General features: G+C 33.0%; 1 protein-coding gene across 1 annotated transcript in view; it reads left to right on the top strand.

The window, feature by feature from the left end:
* The window catches only part of LOC119661815 (ceramide synthase 6-like), a 128,656-nt gene that overhangs the window by 5,345 nt on the left and 98,725 nt on the right, over positions 1-24,586 (top strand). The window contains exons 2-3 of the mRNA XM_038071315.1: positions 1,479-1,599; positions 1,725-1,946. Coding sequence (XP_037927243.1) covers positions 1,479-1,599; positions 1,725-1,946 — 343 coding nt within the window. The remainder of the gene's footprint in view (positions 1-1,478; positions 1,600-1,724; positions 1,947-24,586) is intronic.

Genomic DNA, 24,586 nt, shown 5'->3' with positions numbered 1-24,586 from the left:
TTCAATTGGTGCATCTTCAAGCTCTTCATCAGAATTACTGTCGTCCTCTGGGTCATATTCTGGTAGCGTGGGTTCTTCAACGTCTGAGTCATCACCACCAATATCACCTACACATTCACCTAAAGCATCGTCATCAGCTATTGAATCTTGGTCACTTATTTCTTCTTGGCTCTCTTCAAAAGTTTGACGAATATATGATTGTTGCTCTTCGCACGAAAATGCGCTTAGCTGCCGTGGAGTAGGTCATTCATCAGCTGCCATTTCACTTTTATTATTATTTTTTTTTTTATTTCCACAAAATAAACAGAAACGTCTTTTCACTTCGAATCACAAATGTAAACTAAATTTGCTGACGAAACTACAAAGAATGAAATTTCTGATTCAATACATGTTTCTACGTGTGTCTACCTACCGTGTGTCTACAACTAAATGCCAGAGTAAAACTAGTAACACTGGTAAAATAGGTTTTGAACCTTTTGTCTCTTTCTAACAAAACACAAAATAAATACAGAAATCCCAACAAACGAGTTAGATATGCTAACAGCATGCCATTTCCCATACAAAATGTATGTACATACCCAGGTATGTTGCTGTTGACGTGCGTAAACGAGTTCTGCTGTTGCCATAAAGGTTAAAAGCAATAAAACACGAAGATTTTTTTTCAACAATTTAAACATTTTACATTACTTAGGCTCTATCTTAAAACCTATTGCATGAATCATCAATTCTTTTGTTAATATTAGTAAAACGAATTCTTACATTAAATTCGGTCCAAAAAAGTGACAGAAATATTATGACTTTAATTTTAACTGTTTCATCCTCAAATAAGAATTTTTCATGAACCATTAAAACAGTAAATTTATTCAAATCCTTTGAAATTAAGAAATAATAAAAAAATTACTCGTGATGAATTGATAATGTCAACTCAAATTACTCCGCAACTATATGTCAGAATAATCGCATAACATTCCCGTTACTTTTTTCATATAATTTAATAAAACTTTCACAGCAAAAAAACAAAATTTCAGAAAGATGTGCGAACATAAAAGTCAAGTACGGTTTTGGGTCAGTTGGTTACATTGCGCTGACTCTGAGCTTTAAATTTGTGCAGATCACGAATTCGATTTCTAGTACTTGCAGTCTCAAAGAATTATTTACGAATAATTAAATGCAAGAATTGTTTCCAAGACCACTGATGATGGGTATTTGGTAATACTTGAATTAGCTGTATGGTCAGCCAAAAATTCAATTTTGGTTGTAGTTCATTACTGTTCGAAAAACCTCCATATAAATTAATGTAAAAATTGGTTTTGTTGATATTAAAGTAAAGTATGGTTTATACAATTATTTTTATGATAGAAACTAAATACACTGAGTAAAATATTAAATCTATTCAAATTACCGGCAAAATACATCGAAAAATAATATTCAGTATTTTGTTTTATAAATTTATTAATGTTACCATTATATGTTTTCAGGTATTGGATCGCACCTGTTGGCAAATCTTTAGGCATAAGAAATTTAAAACCAAAAAAAGCTCCCTTTAATAAAGTTTTGCAAAAAGCATTTGAAACTTCATCCAAACTAGATCATCAAAAGGTAAGAGCAATAAAATATGAATGACTAGAAATACATCAATATTTAGAGTTTAGTTTAAATCTATTAATAATAAAAATCAAATACATAATATATATTTATGTAGATTAACGTATTATTATTTGTAGATAATCGAACTTTCAAAGCATACAGATTTAACTAAACGTCAAGTTGAACGCTGGTGGCGTTTACGAAAGGCACAAGATAAACCGTCCACTTTGACCAAATTTTGTGAAACAACATGGAGGTGTATATACTACACATACAGTTTTATATTTGGTGTTATAGTGCTTTGGGATAAGCCATGGTTTTGGGACTTAAAAAACTGTTGGTATGGTTACCCACATCAGGTATATTTATATATATAACTAATGATATGTTGGGCATTTCCCATGTACTTTGTACAATAAATACCTGAAGAAATTTTTCATATTTACTTTCGTTTATTTTAACAATTGTGCGTACACATAAATTACTATATTAAGTAGATTAAAAAACGAAAATCAGATTTTAATTAAACGTATCCTGTACAAATAAATCATTATTTAAAACAATGATTTATTTATAAATAATACCACATCAGAAACTTGCTAATTCTTTACAAGAAATCAACAAGGTTGAATTAATCAATTCTCTTGAAACACAATAATTTTCTACCTAAACCTTATTGACTAATAGTTTATTTTGACGACAAATAAAAAAAATTTTTATTACTTTTACGGTTGATTCCAAATTTGAGTAGGCTATCTCCCTTATGGTATGTTAATAGTTGCAAACTTTTACCGTAACAGCGTGCTAATAATCTATGAGATTATTAGCATAAAAACAAATAAAAAAATTAAAACAAAATTATGCAATTTTCAACATTTGTATTCTGTTTATTTGTTTTAACTGTTTTTACTCCAAAAATTTAAAAATAAAATAACCAAAAAAATCAACTCTATTGTGGAACACCAAAGAAATTGTTCCAAAAAGAGTTCAAATTTACAACAACTAGTCATATTGACTAACAAGAGTTTTTTTTTAATTAATATTACAAGTAAGTTTACATAAGTCTATCTAAGGTGAGCATATAGATCTGAGCTAGTCATCTCCTTGCTGGTTGAAACGCCTCAAAAAGTCATTTGGTTTGAAGCGACATAAGCGTCTGTGAGTGTCATCGCAAAGTAACGCCGGAATGGTGCTGTTTATGTGTTGCCTCAGCCTGTCTAATGTGTTTTAGCAGCCTTCTGTATTTCTTGCTTGACAGTAGGTATTTTAAGGTCATGATGTAGATCAGCATTTCGTACGTACCACGGAGCGTTAACTGCATCCCTGAGTGCTTTATTTTGAAATCTTTGCATCATATCTATTATATGTTTTTTTGAACAACCCCAAATTTGACCACCATAGAGCAAAATCAGCTTGAATACTTGTTTATAGATCATGAGTTTGTTTTGCTGAGATACTTTAGATCTCCTTCCAATAAGCCAAGTTAACTTTTTGTATTTTATATTCAGCTCAGTCAATTTTTTCTTGACGTGTACCTTCCATCTCATTTTGGCATCTAGACTCATGCCCAGATATTTCGCAGAATTAGCAACTGGAATTTTTACGCTATTTAGAAATAATGGAATTTGATTTTCTCTTTTGTTAGTAAAGTCTACATGAATAGATTTTGAACTGTTTACTATCAGCAAACAATCTAGAGTACAAAGAAGCGCCACGCTCATACAAACGAAATACCCACTTTATTTTGCTGGTGGATTTATAATAAATCCACTCAACCTCATGCAACGATGTTCGATCGTATCACGACTGGTATGATGTTCAGTTCAAACTCATTGCAACCCACAATTGTCTTCATACGCCTGTTTCTTTTGCCTTTCTTGTTTTTATTTGTCTTGTTTATTAATATACATTGATTAGTGGCGAAATGCTTAGTAAAGAAATCCCTGAAACAATTTTTCCATATACTTTGTTGCTTTATTTTCTTGTACTGGAAAGGCCAATATCGTAGGAGTAAAGAGTAATAGAATATATTATTTTTTTGTTGCAAAAAATGATGTACTACAAAAACCGTTATGTATATTGGAGACATAAAATCTGCAGCATATAAATATGTATGTTTTTATTGCACACATTTGTGGATATATTTTATCTCAAATGGAACTACGTCTTAATAGTTTGAATTTTTGGTGACTTTTTGTAATTATTTTAAAAAATATTGTTTTAAATAAGGCGTAAATAAGACTTCACAAAAAAGTCTTTTATAATTCTTAAAACCAAAAAAATATTGAAAGTTTATATAAACATTATACAGTTTTTTGTTGTCCATATACATTTATATTAGACATTTAAAATTTATTCATACTTAGTTTGATTTGTTCAAAAAGTTTAAAGTCTCTAAAATGAATCGTAAAACGATTGCGGCTAATAAGTGTTGTTTATCTCATTGTAAGAGATCCAAAATATATTTTCCCGATTTAAAACTATTTACATTTCGCATGGACAACATTTAAATATAAAACTTCATAGAATGGAAAAATCAGATTTGAGACAAATAAATTCGTATTGTATTTTTACACTGCAATTCATAACAATATCAAACAGGTAATTTTGTTTTTGTTTTATACTATTAAATTTAAAAAATGATCAAATGTACATAATTTTGATTTCGTCACTGAAATGATGTTTGATCGCTTGAACATTTTACAGCGAACAAACATACAAACATGCGTATAATGTAATACAGAGGGTTGCATGTATGATTGAGTACGTATGCAGTCGGGCTTTTGTCAGCCGTACTCGACTCACATATATGTTGGAACTGCACAACATACCAGTTGTGACTCGATCGAACATTGTTGCATGAGGTTGGGTGGATTTATTATAAATCCACCAGCAAAAAAAGTGGGTATTTCGTTTGTATGAGCGTGGCGCTTCTTTGTACTCTTTGCTATCTATGTCCATTTATTTGTCCATTGTTCAATTTCTTGAAGAGCGATTTGTAGCTTGGTGGTAGACACCTTGTTGTTTGGACCTGTAGTCATTATTACCGTGTCATCTGCAAAAGTTCCGACAATACAACTTGGGTTTACTGGCAAATCATATGTGTACAACAAGTACAGCAGTGGGCCTAGTATACTTCCCTGAGGGACCCCGCGAATTATGGGATATAATTGCGGATATGCGTCAAGTAGTTTAACACGATAGACTTTCGCCAATATAGGATTCCAGTAGTTTACAGTATTGCTGAGGCAGGATAGTGTTTAGCTTATATATCAATTCTTAATTTCTGAGTGGCATTATTACGGTTTCTTTTATCTTGTATTAAACGTGATTGATGCCATTTTTTGCGAAGTTTTTTTTTATGATACACTAGATTTAAAATTTCGACCGAATACTTTTTATCAAATTGCTTACTATTCTGCAGTGGAGAACTGCGCCATGCCGATTTTTAAATCAAGCTCGTAAAGCACTCTAGGTCATTTATACTTCGTATTTTGCAAGATAGGTCAATGTGTTCATTTATCTGAGCCAGTCTGTTAGACGGTTTGTTAATGTCAGTATGCGTAGCATAGGTAATATGTTACATCCTTAAGTAAGCAATATTCGAGAATGGTCAGAATTTAAGTCGAGTCCTGCTTTAACTTCAATGTGTCTTTTTTGAATTTAATTTACAATGAAGAAATCAATGAAATCTGATCATTTATTTGTATCAGTTGGCATGCTTTAAGTAATTCCTTACCCTTTGTGGAATTTAGTCTTGACCCCTATTGAACATTTTTTGCGTTAAAATCACCACCAATTTATGCTTGTGTAATTTTAATATATCTATGTATTGTTCATATTTTACATTATGTCTTGGTGGACTATAGATGGACGTTATTAGGATTTTGAAACCACTCTCTTCAAGTGCAACGGTTGTTGCCTGGAACTGTTCATTAGAGAGTTTATTTTCTTGATAATGCTTAATATTGGATTTAATTATAACGGCACTTTCGCCTCTGGCATTATTGCTTGGATGAATTGTATAATAAGTATTATAGTTTTTAAAATTGATATACGATTCTTTTGTAAAATGAGTTTCGCTTATTAGGCATATATCTAGATTTTCTGTTTGCAGAAGTAATTCTAATTCGTTTTTGTGTTAAAGCAAACCATTTGCGTTCCATTCCATTATTTTGAGAGCAATCATTCAGATGTACAGTTGTTTTCGTTTTAAGTTGTCTAGGCGATTTTCTATTGCCATTAGTTTTTCAAGAATAACAGAGAGGACATTTTGTGATTCATCGGAAATATTTATTTTTTGGGCTACAGAGGTTGTTGGCTTAATAGCGTCTGCATATGATACATTAGCGATTCTTCAACTTGCGTATACTATTGGTCTTTTGATATTATCTGTTTGAATTGGGACAGGAAGTTTATTTGTTTTTTGGTCTCTTAATTTTTGAAGCTCCTTGCTACTACACAACCGCGATATGACACTGGGTGTTGCTTATAGCTTCATGCTTACCTGCACATTTCACACACCTAGGCTGCTTTTGACAGTAGTTTTTGGTATGGTTGAAGGATTGACATTTGATGCACTGCGGAATAAGTTTAGAAGGTTTTATTGTTTCTATAGATACTATTGTGTTCACGATTTCTTTGATTTCATGGATTTTGTTCGTATCTTCTACTGACTCGAAGGTTAAGATGAACATATCCAGTGGTTTCTTGGTTTTAAATTGTAGTTTGTTAAGTGAGCTGACAATTTTAAAACCCTTTTCTGCAAGGTCGCCTACTATATCTTTAGGGTCGCATGAGTGATGCAGGTTTTTTGCTATAACTCTTATTGGTCTAAATTGTTTATCTTCGTAAGAGTACCATGAGAAATTTGCTTTATTTAAAGATCTAGTTATTTCCCGATAATCGTTGCCATCAAAAATGCTGATTTTACATAAGTTGTTATTCATTAATTTCAGCAAAAATTTATTTTTGCTTTCTATGTAATTATTTTTCGTATGTCATTGTAATTATCAGAGACAGTTACCATAATAGGAGGTGGACGTAGCTTGGTGGATGCCTTTTCCGTTTCATTAGAATGCTTTTGTGTCATATTGTTAAGAATTGGTGACACACTAGGAGATGTGGTAGCTTTACGCTTTTTTGAGGCTGTTTTATTTTTTTTAACGATCCAGTCGGTTTCTTGAGCAATCTCTTCCTCATCTGTTTCGAAAGTAATGTTGGTTTGTTGATTTACTTTGTTTATTTGAGGGTTGTTCTTTTATTTTAGTGTCTTCTGCATTAAGCATTATATAGCCATTTAGGCCATTTTCACTAATTAGTGAGTGTCGTCGTATAAAACTTTCACAATTGTTCATGAAATATTGGTTTTTTTTTTTATAAAATAATTATTTTATTTAATTATTTAAAATTATAAAGCATATGCTGCTCTATCAGCTGTTGAGGAAATAAATTTTATTTTTGTTTTTTTGTGATTGTTTAATTTGCAAATTGAAGTTTAATTTTTTTTTTTAGAATAAAAAATTTTTAAATTCACAAAGCCGAAAATCGGCCACCGTATTGATAAATTTTTTTTATTTATTTATGATCAATGGATCAAGTGTTCAAAATTTTAAAATTTGAAACTTAACTTTTCGGTTTAAAAACAATAGAAGTTGCGGAGCGATCACTTTTCGCTCGTGTTTCACTTCAATGTTCAATATAAAAAATAACCAAAAATAAAGCAAAAAAAAGTATTCGACATTTATGCAACAGCCTGCAATTTTAGTAACAATAACTGAAATTTAATATTTTATTAAACGTCCTTTACGTTTTATTACCTCTTTTAAACGCTTTGGCATTGATTGGACTAATTTTGCTATCATAGCTAGATCTATATTAGCCCATTTGTCCATTAAAACCTATTGCATCAGTTGCTTGTTTGAAAAGCTGCGTTTTCTTGATTTGGACTCCAAATGAATCCAAAGATATTTTATGGGGTTTAAGTCTAGATTTTGCGGAGGTGTTTTTATCATTTTTCGGCAGTTATATAATAACCAAAGCTTAGTGTTTAACGCAGAATACTTTGGATCATTATCCTGAAAGAACTGAAAATCATTCCCCATGCCCAGTTTTTCTGCATTTTGCCTCAAGTTTTTCTTTAATATATCGATATATAATTTTTGATCATTTCTCATATCGAATTTCTATACCAGTTGCCGCCAACTTCTCCAATCATACACCGCCACACCATGTTTATCAGTAGCAACTGTATTGCGTTTCTCCAGTTCCGTATTTTACTTTCTATACACAATTATCTTGTTATCGCATGCAAAAAGGTTAAATTTGCTCTCATCAGCAAAAATTACATTATACTAAAACGATTTTGGCTCTTTAATAAGTTTTTGCAAATTGTAGCCTTTTGATTCGATTGACTTTGTTTACAAATGGTTTCTTACGTTCTTCCTCTATAACCATAAACTTTGATCGAATTTCGAATAATTTGTGGTGTGACCTCTTTTCTCAAATATTCGTTTTTGCTAACCAAAATTGCAGTCTATTGCATAAATATCAGAATACTTTTTTTGCTTTACTTTTGGTGTTCCGCAATAGAGTTGATTTTTTTTTATTTTATTTTTAAATTTTTGGAGTAAAAACAATTAAAACAAATGAACAGAATACAAATGTTGAAAATTGCAATATTTTTTTCAAGTTTTTTGTTTATTTTTGTTGTTATTACAACATTTAACAAAAATTTAGTTAATGTCGAATACTTTTTTTGACCGCCGTATATACAGTGAGGTATATAACTATACCCTTAATTTTCGAAAGTCGGAAAATTTTCCGCAGCATCCACCAGATCGGTTAATATAAAGGTTTCTCGTTAAAGTGTTCAGACGCGTTTTTTGCTTGCTCTGCTTTCAAATAGTTTAAATAAAATTTGCAAAATAGCATCCTCATACATAGATGTTGAACTGCTTGTGTTTGAGCTTGGAAGTGAATTTTGAATTATTTCAGACTTTAATATCGATACAAAATAAAACAACAAACAGATTGCACAAACTAAAAAAAATCAAAAATGAGTGTTAAGCATCTTCTTCTGCAAGTAAAAGTGATCTCACAGCGCATGCGCAGTCAAAAACTTTTTCATGGAGTGTTGAATGTGGATCTTCACTGCCAAATTCTCCATCAAAAAATGTTGCACATCAAAACAGCAATGATAAAACATATAGCATAGAAAATTTTGCAGAAAAATGTTTGTGATCAAAAATTGCCAAATTGCGCAACAAATAATTACGAACATGAGTCTATCAACATTGCAGATAAAAACAATATTCAAAATGCTACTAAACAACATAGCGGCAATAAAATTCAGACAGGAACAGATAGATACATTCTTGTTACAAAGTGGAAACGCAGCCCTATGATAAAACCATCTACTTAAATAGCAAAACAAACAAAAATATTTAAAAAGCTGCTAATAGCAAAAATAATGTCAATACTCTCAGCTAACGAAATAATTCCGGAACATCAATTCGGCTTCAGAGCTAAACATAGTACAATTAAAGAATTGCATCGTATTGTATCATTCGTTAGAAACTCATTTGAAAATAAACAATACTGCACTTCTATATTTATAGATGTAGCCCAGGCGTTTGATAAATTATGGTACGAAAGCTTAATACATAAAATTACAACTCTCATGCCAGCTAACATTTTTGTTAAAAAACTACTTAAGCAAAAAAAAACTTTAAGTTTAAGATATAAAGATTTTATTTCAGAACCTTGTCCTATCAAAGCAGGAGGTCCCCAAGGAAGTGTAATAGGTCCGCTATTATAACACGTGTTTTGCTGCTTGAAAATGTTCTTGATGTGGATATTTATTGAATTGCGAAAGTTTTGAAACCACGTGCAATATCAGGACGAGAGATTATAAATAAATACATGAGACCGCCGATAAGACTTTGATATTCTTTATTCACAAGTGCATCACATTCGTTTTCGCTTTTTTCAAATCCGAACCAATTACCCATGGCGAAGACGCGCCATTACATTCACTCATGCCCCATCGTCTTAGCAACTCCTTTGATGAATACTAGTATCACCTCGTGTTTCATTTCTCTCGATTTCCAACCCAAGATAAAACGAAATCGATCCACGATTATCAACTTCAACATGTTCGTTCAATTGGTCTATGATTCCATATCGTCTACATACACTGCAATGAAGCACAAATTCTCCACTTGACGTCTTACATACATAGAGCTATCGGATAAACACCTTCCAAATTCCAATGTCTCCAAAATTTGCGTCACTTTTTTATTCCATTCACGCCCAGTTTGCTTCAATCCATATAAAGCTTACACATTTTGCTGCGGTTGTAAATATTTTCAAATTTTGATGGTTGGCGCATAAACACCTTCCTGCAAGTCACCATTTAAGTACGCTGCAACAATGTCAACATGATTTACTAAAAGCGTATGCCTTGCAGCCAGTGCTAGCAGTAACCGAATTGTAGACTGTCTTACCACAGGGGAAAATATTTTAGTATAATCAACCTGATACTGTTGAGAACATCCTTGAGCAACTAACCTTGCTATGTATTTTTCTATTGTCCCATCCGGTTTCCTCTTAACTGAGAAAACCCACCTACAACCAATTATATTTTTATCTTCAGGTTTGTCTATCAATGACCAAGTATTGTTTTTTAATAAAGATATGTATTCTGTATTCATTGCCTTTTTCCAATATTCAGCATCTCCTGAATGTAATGCTTCCTGTGCAGTCTGTAGATTTTCTGCATATAAACTTAGTTTTTGTTGTTTTGCTCTATTTCTCGTATTCCTTTCTTCAACATTTTTCTTATTTTCAACATTTTTCTCTTCCAGATCCAAATCATTTTCAGTGATTTCCGAATCACTGTGCATGCTGGTTGTCGTTTCATGTTCTTTCTCTATGTCACAAGAAATCATAACTGAAAACTCTCAAAGGCTATCCTTTAAAAGTTTATACTATCTAGCACATAAACTAGTAGTTTTATATTTGAAGGTTTAAGCAGACTAGCACTTGAGCTGTTGCTTTTTTGAATATATTGATTTGGCAGACTAGCGCTTAAGCTGTTGCCGAGCGTAATAAAAGGCGAGATTATTGATTTAAATCTGATCGTTTATTATTAATGTTTCAATTTATATACAAAATTACAATGCACGAAATCGATAAATCATCAAAATTAAAAATATGCATTAATTTGCAGTATACAAAAAAACAAAGAAACTACATAATTAACATATTAACCAAAACTGTATTAATTTACAAAATATTTATTAATTGTTTCACTTTAATGAGGCCAAACACTTTCGTCAGTGCATTAACCACAAAAAAGCTGCTGTTGCAACATTACAAAGCGTTGGCCTATAAACAAACAAGTAGCACTTGAATTGTGGAAGCAATAATTGTTAAAACATATGCTTATACTGCAAAATAAAAATACCAATAAAAAATATAACTACTAAACCTAAATAAATAATGATAACATAAAAATCCAAGACGTAAATCTAAGGCGTAAGCCTTAACAATAACATTACCTAATTAATTTGAATTTTTTTAACACACCCGTTCTTGGATTTGAGAATCCTATGCAGAATGACTGATTTTCATCTACAATTACTTTTTGTTGATTTTCCTCCTTCACAAATGAATTTTCAAGAAATTTCACATCCCTTGCTTTTATAATATTTCGTTTTGAAGAGTTGTATAATATATGTTATAGCCCTTTGTTGAAGTTTCATAGCCGATCATTTTGCATACAGTTCCTTCTGGTGCAAATTTGCCTCCGCTTCTGTTCCTATTTAGCACGATCACGTCGCATCCAAATGTTCGTATGTAGTGAACAGATGGTTTTCTCACAAACCAACGTTCATATGGGGTTACATTCAGCAACACCTTTGTAGGTGATCTATTTCACAAATAACAGGCAGTGTTTACAGCTTAGCTTCAGCCCATAAAAATTGAGGTAAACCAGAATCGAATAATAAGCACCCTGCTATTTCTACGAGTGTTCTATTTACTCTCTCTCTGCTACACCATTCTGCTGAGGGCAATGGGTTAGCGTCGTTTGATGCAATATACCGTTTTTCTCAAAAAAGGATTTAAATTTTGAGTTTACGTATTCTTTACCATTATCAGTCCTTAGTGTTTTAATTGACTTTCCACTCATGTTTTGACCTAATGCAGCAAAAACCTTAAATGCATCGAAAGCATCTGATTTTTGTTTTAAGAAATATACAGAGATAAACCGCGAAAAGTCATCGACAAAAGTTATAAAATATAGTGAACCACCAAGTGATTTTGTTTTAAAAGGTCCACACAAATCACTATGCACCAACTCAAGTGGCGCTTTTGTTTTTATTTGAGCATAACTTTTATATGGTTTCGCACTTATTTTACATACACCACAAGTTAAACACTCAAAATCACTGGACATCTTTATATTCAAACCAATTACTATGTCTTTATCTGATAATTTATTTATATCATTCGTATTTAGATCTCCATACCACATGTGCCATTTTTTATAATGATTTTTTGTATACGCACTTCCGCATTGTTCTTCAAATTTTTCGAGTTTAAAATTCACTAAAAAGATTCCATCTACTTCATTTGCTTCAAATAGTGTTTCTTTCTCTTTATTTTTAATTATCGCGTTTTTTCTTGCAAAAAATACCGTATTTTCAGATTTTAATATTTTGCTTAATGATAAAAAATTGCAATGTAAACCGAAAACGAAGAGAACATTTAAGAGAGTTAAGTTTGCATATTTTGTCTTTACATTTAGTGTTTCTCTCCCCTCTGAATATACACAGTCACCTGACGGCAACACTATTTTTTGCTTCCACGCCTCAAGAGAATCGAATAACTCTTTTCTTGGGCTCATGTGAGATGTACGTGTCCCCTTTGATGGCATTTATAGCACTCGATATTGTTGCTCATCCAGCTCTTCTTGTTGTTATTGTTATTTTTATGTTTCTATTATTTGCATTATACAGCATGTTGAAGTTTTTACCGTTACTTTTGTTTTTATTATATCGGTAATTCTTGGTATTGTGATGTCTGTTATATTCAATATTTGATGTATTTACCCCTAGAAGTCGTTCATCATTTCCTTCACCTTTGCATCTCGTCGCCTTACTTCTTTTAGGATTTAGGCAATTTAGCCCTACTTTCTACGGCAACTACGAAATTTTCCATTTCATCCGGCAACGCACATAACAATAAAACCGATATAAATTCTTCATTTAATTCAATATTGATACTTTTGAGGCTGTCTACAATAGTGCAAAATTCGCCTATTTGGCTTGATATGTTCTCTATACTCTTTATTTTAAAGCATGCGAGCTGTTTAAACAAATTAACTTTACGGCACGCTGTATTTGATTCATATAAATTTTTTAAAATATCCCAGGCATCCTTCGCTGGAATCTTAGGCATCTAAGTTTTCGCTGGATTCACTGGTTTACTGGATTTAACACTCAAGTTGATTGTAGCAAGCGCTTTTTGATCTGATACAATTCAACTTGTTTTTTCTGCTGAAGCTTCCGGACATTTACTCCCGATTACATTCCACAAATCTAAAGTAATCAATAAACTTTTGACTTGTACCGACCAAATCGAGTAGTTATCACTACTTAATATTTCAATACTTGAAACCGAAAACTATTTAATTTTAATACACCTGTGGCCCAACTAAAACCAACACCACCAAACAAAGAACACAACCGTATTCGTTTAATGTCTTTATTCAACTAAAACTAAAGCACAACAATGTATCAGATAAAGTAAGGAACGAAGAATAAGAATAAATAAGAGTAAGAATAGTTATAAGTGCAATGGATTGCTGTGTTGCCATGTACAAATTATGCAACACTATGTAAATTATTCAGGGATACATCTAGATAAACCAATTATGCGTAAACAAGTCCCCGGGCTATAACCAAATTTCTGCAAAAATGCTAATAGAGTTACCTTAAATAGCTTTGAAAATATTAACGGAATACTTCAATTAGGGTAGTTACATTAAAGTTGGAAAATTTCGGAAATTATAATGAAAACCAGGAAAAAACTTAACATTACCGTCTTCATATAGATCCATAAGCCTTTACCAATACTGTCAAAAGTTTTTGAACGAATGTTTATCGGGAAGATAACAAAATATTTACAGCAAAGCTGCGTAATACCTCAGCACAAGAAGTTCATTGCTTATTGAACAAAAACTCCAATTTACGCCTAAACCACAAAGTGTTCCTCTATAATAGTTTAGTTAAGCCAATCTGAAAACATGGCACTGAATAATGCGTACTCAATTCAAAATCCTTCGCTCAATTACTGGTGCACCATTGTATAGAAGAAGCGATAAAATACATGTAGATCTAGAAATACCACTTGAAATTCAAACGAACCTCTTAGCAATGCATCTACTGCTAACCCAGCCTTCTTCAAGATTACACAGAAAAGACGTGTCAACACACTAATTTTTACTTTCATATTTTCATTAAATTATTTACTTGAAAATTTTTTATTAACAAATTAACTATTAAAATTTAAATATCACCTATTATCTTTAATTATTATCAGTTAACTCTAACTATGGTTGTTTGCTTTAGTTTTTTAAGATTTAAAGACTAATTGTAAATATTTTTAATAAAAGAGAATCAATAAATAAATAGATATATTCAAAATAGCTGATTTTAACAAGAGGCAAATTCATTAACAAATCGACACAGCAGGTGTGGTCACGATTTAGAGTAGCCGGTTGCACTTCTACTCTATTACACATGAAACTTTTTTGTGAAATTCGAAATTTGTGTCAAATTTAATGTATAATAACAACATTTGAAGTGTTATGAAAAAGTTTTATGGAAATCAAAAAATTTTGATTTTACCTAATAATTGCTCGCGTTTTTTTCGAATACAATCGGATTTTTATCAACTTACATGCAAAATATCATTTATTTTAAATGATGGAAGCGAAAATATCGTTTCATTGCGCAAGTAATATCGTTATCTTTTATATTTTAATATCTTTTATTTTAATTATATCTTTTATTTTAAATATTATTTGTATTGTCTATCTAGGGAAAAGTTCCTTATTACTAAAACATGTCATTAAAATTTGAAATATTAAATTATACATAATATTTATCTATAAATACAAATGTATATTTTAAATATTAAAAAAATATTTTTCCTTTTAAAATTACGCATAGCACTTGCTATTGACACTTCGGCATTGATTTAATATTGATGACTGTAAAATGCTTGTATTTTTTGCTGGGAGTGTGTTCAAAATAATGTACAAAATGTGACGAAAATAAGTTTGACAAATCTCATGTATAAAAAAAGAAAAAAATTAAAGAATGAACCAAAACATCACCTGCTAATAGCAGAAGATTAAAACCTTGATTAAACTAATGACCGCAATGAATAGGAACAATGAACTGAACAGGATAATAAGACAAAGTTTATTAATTTATGTTGAAGTTATTTGAGCCAGCGCACATGAGCAGTTTTACCTTTTATTAACTCGAGATATCTTCAAAACCCCTCTTTACGCCTTGACTGGATTAATGTTTATCACTTCATCAGACTAAGTAATAATTGACCTTGAATCTGCATACCTCACCGAGGAGTCTGTAACCATTCTGAGATTCGAAAACGCGGCGTTGGCAAGTCTGTCAGTTTTCGAAAGTAATTTCAGGGCTCTATCCTTTATGTATTTTTTGATTGAATCAATCTTGAGGTCTCTGCGAATGCCATTCGTCCTAATGTATCATGGTACCTTAAAAAGTCTTCTCAGAGCCTGGCTTTATTCAGTTTCTAGATGGCGAATAGTAGTGTTTGAAGCTTTGCTAAACGCTTCACATCCATATAGAAGTGAATTATTTGGTTATACATCAGCTTACTGTTCTTAGCATTGAGATTTTCATTTCTAAATAGCAGTTGGAGGTGATGAAGAATTTTGGCACAGCTAATTCTTTTCAGTTGAACATGTTTAAGCCATGTGAATCGTTTGTCCAACGTGATGCAGAGATATTTAACGCTATCCTCCCAGTTTATTACCATATCTCTCACTCTCGACGAATTCTGTTTCTACTTACGTGTAATAAACAGCCTTAGCTTTTTCATTATTGATTTTTATTTTTCATTTCTGGAAATACTCCAGAATGAGGTTTATATGCTCTATGCTCATTATGTTGAGAGCACATTTATCTGACTATCGTCGTCATATAACACCAGAATCGAGGGACCTTACATAGGAATAACAGATGTATAAATGTTGTAGAGAATGGCGGAAAGTGGTGTACCCCGGAGGAACTGTTGATTTTCGTACGAAAGAACCTCCCACGTAGGAAGCTGCCGATGATCTTAGTTAGTCTGCCTGGAACAACTAGATGAGACATTTTTACTAACAGGCCATCATGCCAGACCTTGTCAAAAGCTTTAGAAATATTAAAAATGATCATTCCAGTTGACTCTTTTCTACTTAGGGCTTTTGGATCATTTGGACCGGTCACTCTTAAAGCCAAATTGCCCGTCGGGGAGTATATTGCGTGCAGCTACTACAGCATTTAATCTGCCAATAATTACCCTTTCGGCTATCTTTCCTTGGCAGGCTTATGAGGCGCCACTTCTGCGGGAATTGTGCGTTCTTGTCCGGTTTGGGGTTTGAAAATGACTGTGACCAGCTTCCAGGGCTTAGAAATTCACCTAGCTTGAGCATGCAATTAATTATGTTAGTTATAAGTTGGATTGCATTCTTCGGCAGGTTACGTAGACATCAGTTGTTATCTTTAATCTCTCTATAATTTGGGAGATTTCTTTGTTAGTGCATGGTGCAATGCTATCGTTTGGTTCTTGATTCAGAATATTATTTGCCTCCTCGAAGATGCGTTCTTCTTTCTCTGAGTCTTCATTGGGCTGAAATTGTAATTCAAATGTGTCCGCGAAGGCCTTGGTTTTTTCTAAATCTGTATATACCAAGCCTGTCACTTCATGGATGGTGGGTATTACTGGTTTATACTTCAGCTTGAAGTACTTATTCATAGCTCAGAAGGCTTTATTCCCTGTTTCAAGACCCATCAAAAATTTACCCCAATTCACGTTTTTAAATGCATAGATTTTTTTCCTGATTTCATTTGAAAGACGGTTAGCCTCTTTTCTACTCTCCGGGTCACCCGTTATTTAAGCAAATTTCCGGATTCTGTTTCGATTTCTAATTATGTTTTTAATATGCTGCGGTAAGTTAAAATAACTGCATGGTTTTCTATCTTTGAGGTTATCCAATTCCTCTAAGGTTTCTGGATTGTTATTGATGCAGCTAACGTCTACAAAGTTCTTGAACGCATTCCAATCGGTGGTAGAGAAAATAGGTGTCATAATATTCATAGGGCAGTTTTCAAGAAAGAATAGAACCGGTTTATGATCGGAGTCCAGCTTACCCAAAACTTTCATAAGCACGGTTGGACATGCCAAGGTCTATTTATGGCCTGCTCCGCTGTCGAAGTGTGTTCGTTCATTAGGCGTATGGAGTTGTAGCATATAGTCATTAACAAACTGGATAATTTCCCTTCCGGCCCTATTCGTACTTCTATCACCCCAGTTTCTGTGATAACCATTCAAGTCTCCAGCAAGAAATGTGGACAAATTGTTATTGATCAGTGTTTCTAGGTCCCCCAAATAGATTTTCACGTTTAACCGCCTATAAACTGAGGTAAAAATGATATTATCCGTTGAGCATTTTACCTCCACTGAAGTAGTTTCTTGCGCTTGTAGATTATTAATTCTGAGGTGTTTGATGTTTCTTCTAATAATGATAGCAGTGGTCTCTTCTCTTCTTGAGACACTGTCTGATCTGTGAATGATTATTATTTGCATTGATAGTTTAAAGAAAGTCTCTTACAGAACCATAATGTCTATTTCGAAATCATGAAGAAATTGTGTAACCTCCTGTTTCTTGTTTGTTATAAAATTTGCATTCCAGGTCACAACTTTCAAGTGATGTAATGGTGTGTTCATTGTGACGATAAAGTTGACAGTACGCTTTGTAGCATGGCTTGCATTATATTCTTCATAATTAAGTTCAGCTGTGCCTGGAAGTTGTTCATTAACTTTTCTAATTGGGCAGCCGATGGATGTGGCACGGTGGGGAGTTGTTGGGAGAACGTTCTTTCTGCAACATCCGCATACGTCCTTGATGGCTTTATTGAGGGGTTATGTGGTATTAAACTGTTATCTTTCCTTTTTGGAATGTTTTTCGAAGCACACAGGCATCCTCTATAATTTGCCAGATGATCACCGCCGCAGTTTGAACATTTCGGGGAATCTTCACGAGGCGTCATACATAGGGAGTGATGATGCATTCCCTCACTCTTAACACATTTGGGGGCGGCCTTACAGTTAGTGGCAACATGACTGAACTGTTGGCGGTTGTGACACTGAGGGTTTCCTTTTAGCGGGCGCTGATTTTCAACAGCCACTTTTAGGTGGCAAATATTGGATACGTTGTATATATCCTTTTATAATTAAGTTTGTTTTTTTTTGATATCTGTTTTCGTATTATTTTTTAAATTAAAAATTTTTCAGCCATCAGACAAACCACAATAAAACGCTTTTATTTAGAAATTTGAAGCAGATATTTCGTCCTTTATTTTAGAACATCCTCAGTACTTAATTTTTAATAAAAATCTTAACTTTTCATTAACTTTTTATTAAAAATTAAGCACTAAGGATGTTCTAAAATAAAGGACGAAATATCTGCTTCAAATTTCTAAATAAAAGCGTTTTATTGTCGTTTGTCTGATAGCTGAAAAATTATTAATTTGAAAAATATATCCTTTGAGTCCGCAGGGAGATGAATTTTAATAAGTTTGTCGACCGTCTGCCTCGTCTTAAGGAAGTGGTACTCAAAAATGCTGAACCCTTTCTCTTCAAGATCTTCTTTTATATCCTCTGGATTTTGTCCCTCTAGGCCTCCAATTATTATGTTAACACACTTCTCATCAGGGAGAGAGTGTGTGTGATAAGTCTCTTTAATTTCGGTGAGGAATTTCATCATTTTCCGGTGGTCATCAATTGTCACTGGCGTTATTTGAATTCCATGACGCACCTTTTTAGCCTCACAAAACTTTAGATTTCTTACATAGAATTGTTTAACCAAAGAACCCCAAGTGTTAGTCCCACATAGCACAATGGGGACAATTTTTCTTAGTTTCTTGTCATATCCTCATCGCTGGAACCAGCAGAACCACGGGAGGAGCTAAGTGGGGAGGGTGGTGAAACCCTCTTCCTTTTGTTGTTGCGGTCTTGCAAACTAACTGTATTTGGCTTTGAGCGGTTTTGCAGCTGCTGCTCCACCTCTACGCAATGTGACTCTTGGAATTGCTGCAACAACTTTGAGTAATTTTCTTGCAAGAGTTCAGTGAATTTTTTAACTTCGGAGAGTTCCGCTACCATGGTTATATTCAGCTGAAGATATCGATTATAATTGGGGGTTTTCATCCAGGGGTTTTGACTTGTCTTCATTATTGTCCGTTTCAGCCATATTCTTAATGAAGCCTACTTCTTTAACTGAAAATATTTAAACAAACAGTTTTATATTCACTGAAAAATACAATACTATTTAAACTCTTTCTGCACAGTTGGAAAAACACTGATAAATCGGGCCAGTCGAACACAAACAGTTTGAATGTCACAAAGCCTTTCAAACTGTTCCTTTGATGTAGTGCCTTTAAAACTGTAAATTAAGAATAAACCTGGATTTATCCTACTTGTTCAATTCTTTACTAGATGTTCGATTTTCTTCCAAGAAAAGTAGGCCAGAATTTTTCAATACACTCACTGTGAATTACAAAGTGATGCGCACTAATGACGATCATATTAACAGTGATAATTCAAAATTTGACGTTACAAATAATTTTTCCCAGCACAAAAAAAAATGAAACGTTCATGAACTGTGTTTCATTAAAAAATAAAATAAAAACATAGTTTAATTATGCAAAATATGTCGGCAAAGAAAAAAACATGTGCTTTTCAAAAGAATTATTACAAAACAGGCCGCTGAAGAATCTCAAGACCACATAGAATGTAGAGACAGAAATCAAAGCAATTACTGCTGCGATGATTAATACATTCGAAAACGCTTGTCCCCAAACCAGCATTACAGAAAAGTCGTCGACACCCTGGTGAAATCGGGACATTGATGCAACTATCCAACGGAAACGATTCGTGGCATTATTTCTGTTCGAGCATGAAAGGGCATGAAGTAAGTCGGTTACAAAAGATGCTCACCAAAGACCCGGTCTAAAGGCTTGGTTTAATCTGAAAGAAGGATGGTACAATGACGGAGACCGTAGAAGAGTCATTGAGTACTCTCATGGAGACTCAGTTTCCAGGAAGTTTCAAATTTGATGATCACTGGCCTTCTCCGAAAAGGGGAATGAACAGAGAAGAAATATTTGAAGCAGAAAGGATAGCGACCACGCAGTTAGGAATGCCATCTTGACATTCGCTCCATTTAAGTCACCGGGGCTGGATGGCATATTTCCAGCGCTCCTGCGAAGGGGAATTGACCTGCTCGCAGTTAGGCTCACGGAGATATTCAGTACGTCACTGGCAACAAGGTACGTCCCTAAAGTTTGTAGAAAGTCAAGCGTACTTTTCTACCAAAACCAGGAAAAAAGGATTACACAAAAGCAAAGTCATTTAGGCCAGTTAGATTTACCTCTTTCTTGCTTATAACCATGGAAAAGGTAATAGTGGACTATCTAGAAGGCACTACGCTAATAAAATATCCTCTAAGCAGATGTCAACACGTCTATAGGGCGGGGAGATCCACAGAGACTGCCCTGCACGCGGTCGTGAGGATATCTAACTTCAGGAAGCATTTCGATGGACATCGAAGGAGCATTTGACAAAGCAATCTTTGATAAATTAAAATCTGCTCTAGCTGACCGAGAAGTCGGTTCACTCATTATTGAATGGATAAATTTCATGCTAAGGCAAAGAGCAGTAAATCTACAAAATGGAAGACATAGATTGAGAGGCAGAGCAGTCAGAGGTTGTCCACAGAGAGGGGTGCATTCACCATTACTGTGGAACGTGACCATAGACTCTCTACTTCAACAGCTTGACTTTAAAGGCATACAAACAATTGGGTTGGCAGACGATATAGCACTGATGATGAACGGCAAGTTCCCTGACACTATTAGAAACCTAATGGGAAGTGTTCTCAAATGCGTCGAAAATAGTGCAGGGAACAAGGCCTGACTATCAATGCGACGAAATCAGACACTATCCTCTTCACGAGGAAGAGAAGTCTGTCAATGGAGCCCTTACAACTTTTCGATAATAAAATTCGCATATCAAAGTCGGTGAAGTATCGAGGAATCATCCGGGATAATAGACTGACCTGGAATGAACATGTGGATCAAAAGATCAGAAAATCGAAGAGACCCCTATTTCAGTGTAAGAGACTAACCATGCGCACCACACCAACACCAGCGTTAGAGGCGATGGTAGGTTTGCTTCTGTTGGATTTACATATAAAGAAAACGGCGGCACTGGCAGCAATTTGAATGAACCAGAGCTCCACATGAAACAACTTAGGAAAATTGGTGGGCCATCGGAAAATTCTTGACCTCGTCCAGACGGCTGTCAAGGAAACCCAGATGCCATTGGAAAATGAAAAGAGCTTATGCGAACGGAAGCCACTTCAGCTTTAACTCAATAACGACATCCGAGAATAGAAGGACGAAAAAAGATCCAAGTAATTTCGTGATCTACTGCGGCTAATCCTTCACTTCAGTGGGGCCATTTGTTGGACGGTACGCTGTCCCAACGTTTCACCATAAATAAATAATACCGTTACAACTCAGCAAAAATCTGGGAACTCGTGTTGCTATTCAAGTCGTTATAATAGGTCCTTCAATTACTCCAGCTACACTTCAGTTGTCAGAAGTATTCCAAGAACTTCTTCGACGGATAAGACACGATGCATCACTTTTGACTTTAAAATATTCATGAAATTTATTTATAAAGTTTGCACGCACTGCACTTTTGTATTTCACACATGAAAGCTTTTCTATGTTTCTCAATAAGAATTGAAGAAGTCTATGCAGTGCTCCGGAAGATAAAAATAAAAAAAACAAGGCCGCAGGTGAAAATGGAATTCCAGCCGAGTTTTTAAAATATGCCACGCCTCAGTTTATAGAGCATATGACTGAAGCATATAATTATATATTTGATAAAGCAGTTCAACCTAATAATTACCAAAAAAAATTATAACATTTTGCCTATTTAAAAAAGGTGACCCAAATAATGTGGGAAATTATAGAGGAATAGCATTTCTTAATCCATCAGCTAAAGTATTTACAACCCTCCTATGTAATAGAATCAAAAATTGGGTAAATGAAAAGAACATACTATGCGAATTTCAATCAGGAGTTACAAAAGGTTACTCAACGGTAGATAATAATTTCTTCCACACTAGTGTAGCGCCAGAATTTATTGCAAAAAACACCAAGTTATATGTTTTTTACGTAGATCTTAAAGCTGCTTTCGATACAATACAAAGAAACGCACTATTTTACAAACTTAGCCAGCTGGATCTTTCAACAAAAATTGAAAGCAATTCAAAGTCTATACTGCAATAATGAGTGAACAGTATGGGAGGAAGATGTACTTCGAGATGGTTCCAAACGTGTACCGGAGTGAGACAAGGTTGTGTCTTAAGCCCTATATTATTTGCACTGTTCGTTGATGACTTAAGTAAATTTCTTCCTGGTGGTGTTATGATTGCCAACATGTCCCTAAAAGTACTATTATATGCTTATGATATTGTGGTCTTTGCAGATTCTCCATTAATGTTACAAAATACGATAGATGAGTTAAATAGATATTGCAACTTATGGGGACTATCTATAAACACAAACAAATCAAAAGTGATGATATTTAAGAAATATGCTTGAAGATTGAGAAATGACAAAAAATGGTACCTTAACGATGATCAATTAGAAGTGGTTAATATTAATAATATTAATTAATATTAGTAATATTAATAATATTAATTAATATTAGTAATATTAATAATAATAATAATATTAATATTAGTGATTAATATTTAATATTAGTTAATATTAGTATATTAATATTATATTAATATTAATATTAATATTAATATTAATATTAATATTAATATTAATATTAATATTAATATTAATATTAATATTAGTAATATTAATATTAATATTAATAATTAATAATAATTAATAATTAATAATTAATATTAGTAATTATAAATATCTAGGAATAAATATGAAATACAACCCGAAGTTCGATAACCACTTGAACAAAAAGTTAAAGGAAGCTAAATTGGCTATTAATTGTACCTGGAAAAATATCTTGGGGAAATCGGAAAGTGTCACTGTCCGTAAAATACAAAGTTGTTGAAGCCACAGTTAAATCAATTTTAAATTATGCAGCGCAAATCTGGGGTGTGGATAAATATAATGTAGTAGAAAAATTGCAGACATTTTATATGAATAGAACATTACGTCTGCCAAAAAAATATCCCAAATTATATGGTGCATATAGAGACTGGATTACCGACGCTATATACTCAAACATTGAAATTGCATTTTGATTACATTAATCGTGTTAGGATTTTGCTAGATAATTGGATTCCTAAAATATTTGCGTAATACCTAATAAATGAAAAAGATTAATATTTTGAAAAATGGTCTGAACTGGCATCCTAGTTAAATGTGACTAATGATTTGGGTATTGAGGATAACTGAGAACTGCAGCAGAAAAATGTAATAACGAAACTAATTATTGTAGAAACGGCAAGAAATAGTAACTCGAGGGATGCATATCGTAACCTGAAATATAATCTAGTTGTCAATAATTACTTTTACGAGCAATACGACATAGAAACTATAAAAACAATATTCAAAACCAGCGACGAGCTCTTACGATTGTACTACATACCGTATGAAAGTCAAGACACGCTGTGTACAATATGCAACCTTAAATTGAAAAGTGATGTAATGTAATTAGTAAGCGAATAACCTATTTTTAAAAAACACAGAATGCTGTACTGTGCAAACCTTTACTTAATGTTCATGAAACCTGAAGATTGTTAACAGCTTTTATTAAAAATGCGTCAAAATACAGGGTGAAGATAATAAATGGAGATTTCTAAATTAGTTTAAATGAAATTTATCACTCTTGTTAAAATAATTTAATTTAATATTTATATTGTACAATTAAATTTATTAGTAATAATTTTTAAGATAAGTTGTTAAAAGATTAATCTAAACTTCCAACAGACGGCGAAAATGCTATAGCTGTAAGCTTTATACATATGTTATAATATAATTATTATTAATTTCTATGTAATACAACATATTTAAAATGAAGTAAAATAAAGCTAAAATATATACATACTATATTTTGCACAATATTGAATGTTAAAAAAACAGAGATTTGCTCATGACATTACTTCATGATGTAGGTATGTTTTTTTTTAATTTAATGATACTTTATTATACATTATCTGTGAAAAGAAGAAAATTAGTAAATTAGCAAGATTGTCGATTATACCACATTGGTTGTTCAAGTAAAGTTAAGCCAAAGTTACCGCCTTGACCACTTTGGTTCACTAAGAAAACCTTCGCATGTTACTGACGTTGTTCCACTGAGAAATATTTAAAGAGTTTTATCTTGGCTTGTTGACTAGATGTCCTACGATGTAGCTTCTTGAAGGCTATGCTAGCGTGTTTTGTTATTCAATTTTACTTTCTTTTATATGTATTTTGCGTTACGAGACTTTCGATATTATTTTTTTTTATTTGTACAATATTATATATTGTAATGCATTTCGGATTTTTTTATTGCGTATCTACTAATCTATTTGTCGAATGGATTGTTACTATTACTTAATTGCAGTAGTTCACGCTAATTAAAG

Source organism: Teleopsis dalmanni, chromosome 1 (assembly GCF_002237135.1).
Source record: "Teleopsis dalmanni isolate 2A chromosome 1, ASM223713v2, whole genome shotgun sequence".
Taxonomy (NCBI): Eukaryota; Metazoa; Arthropoda; class Insecta; order Diptera; family Diopsidae; genus Teleopsis; species Teleopsis dalmanni.
Note: the sequence above shows the minus strand (reverse complement) of the source record. Positions and strands in the feature narration are given on the sequence as shown.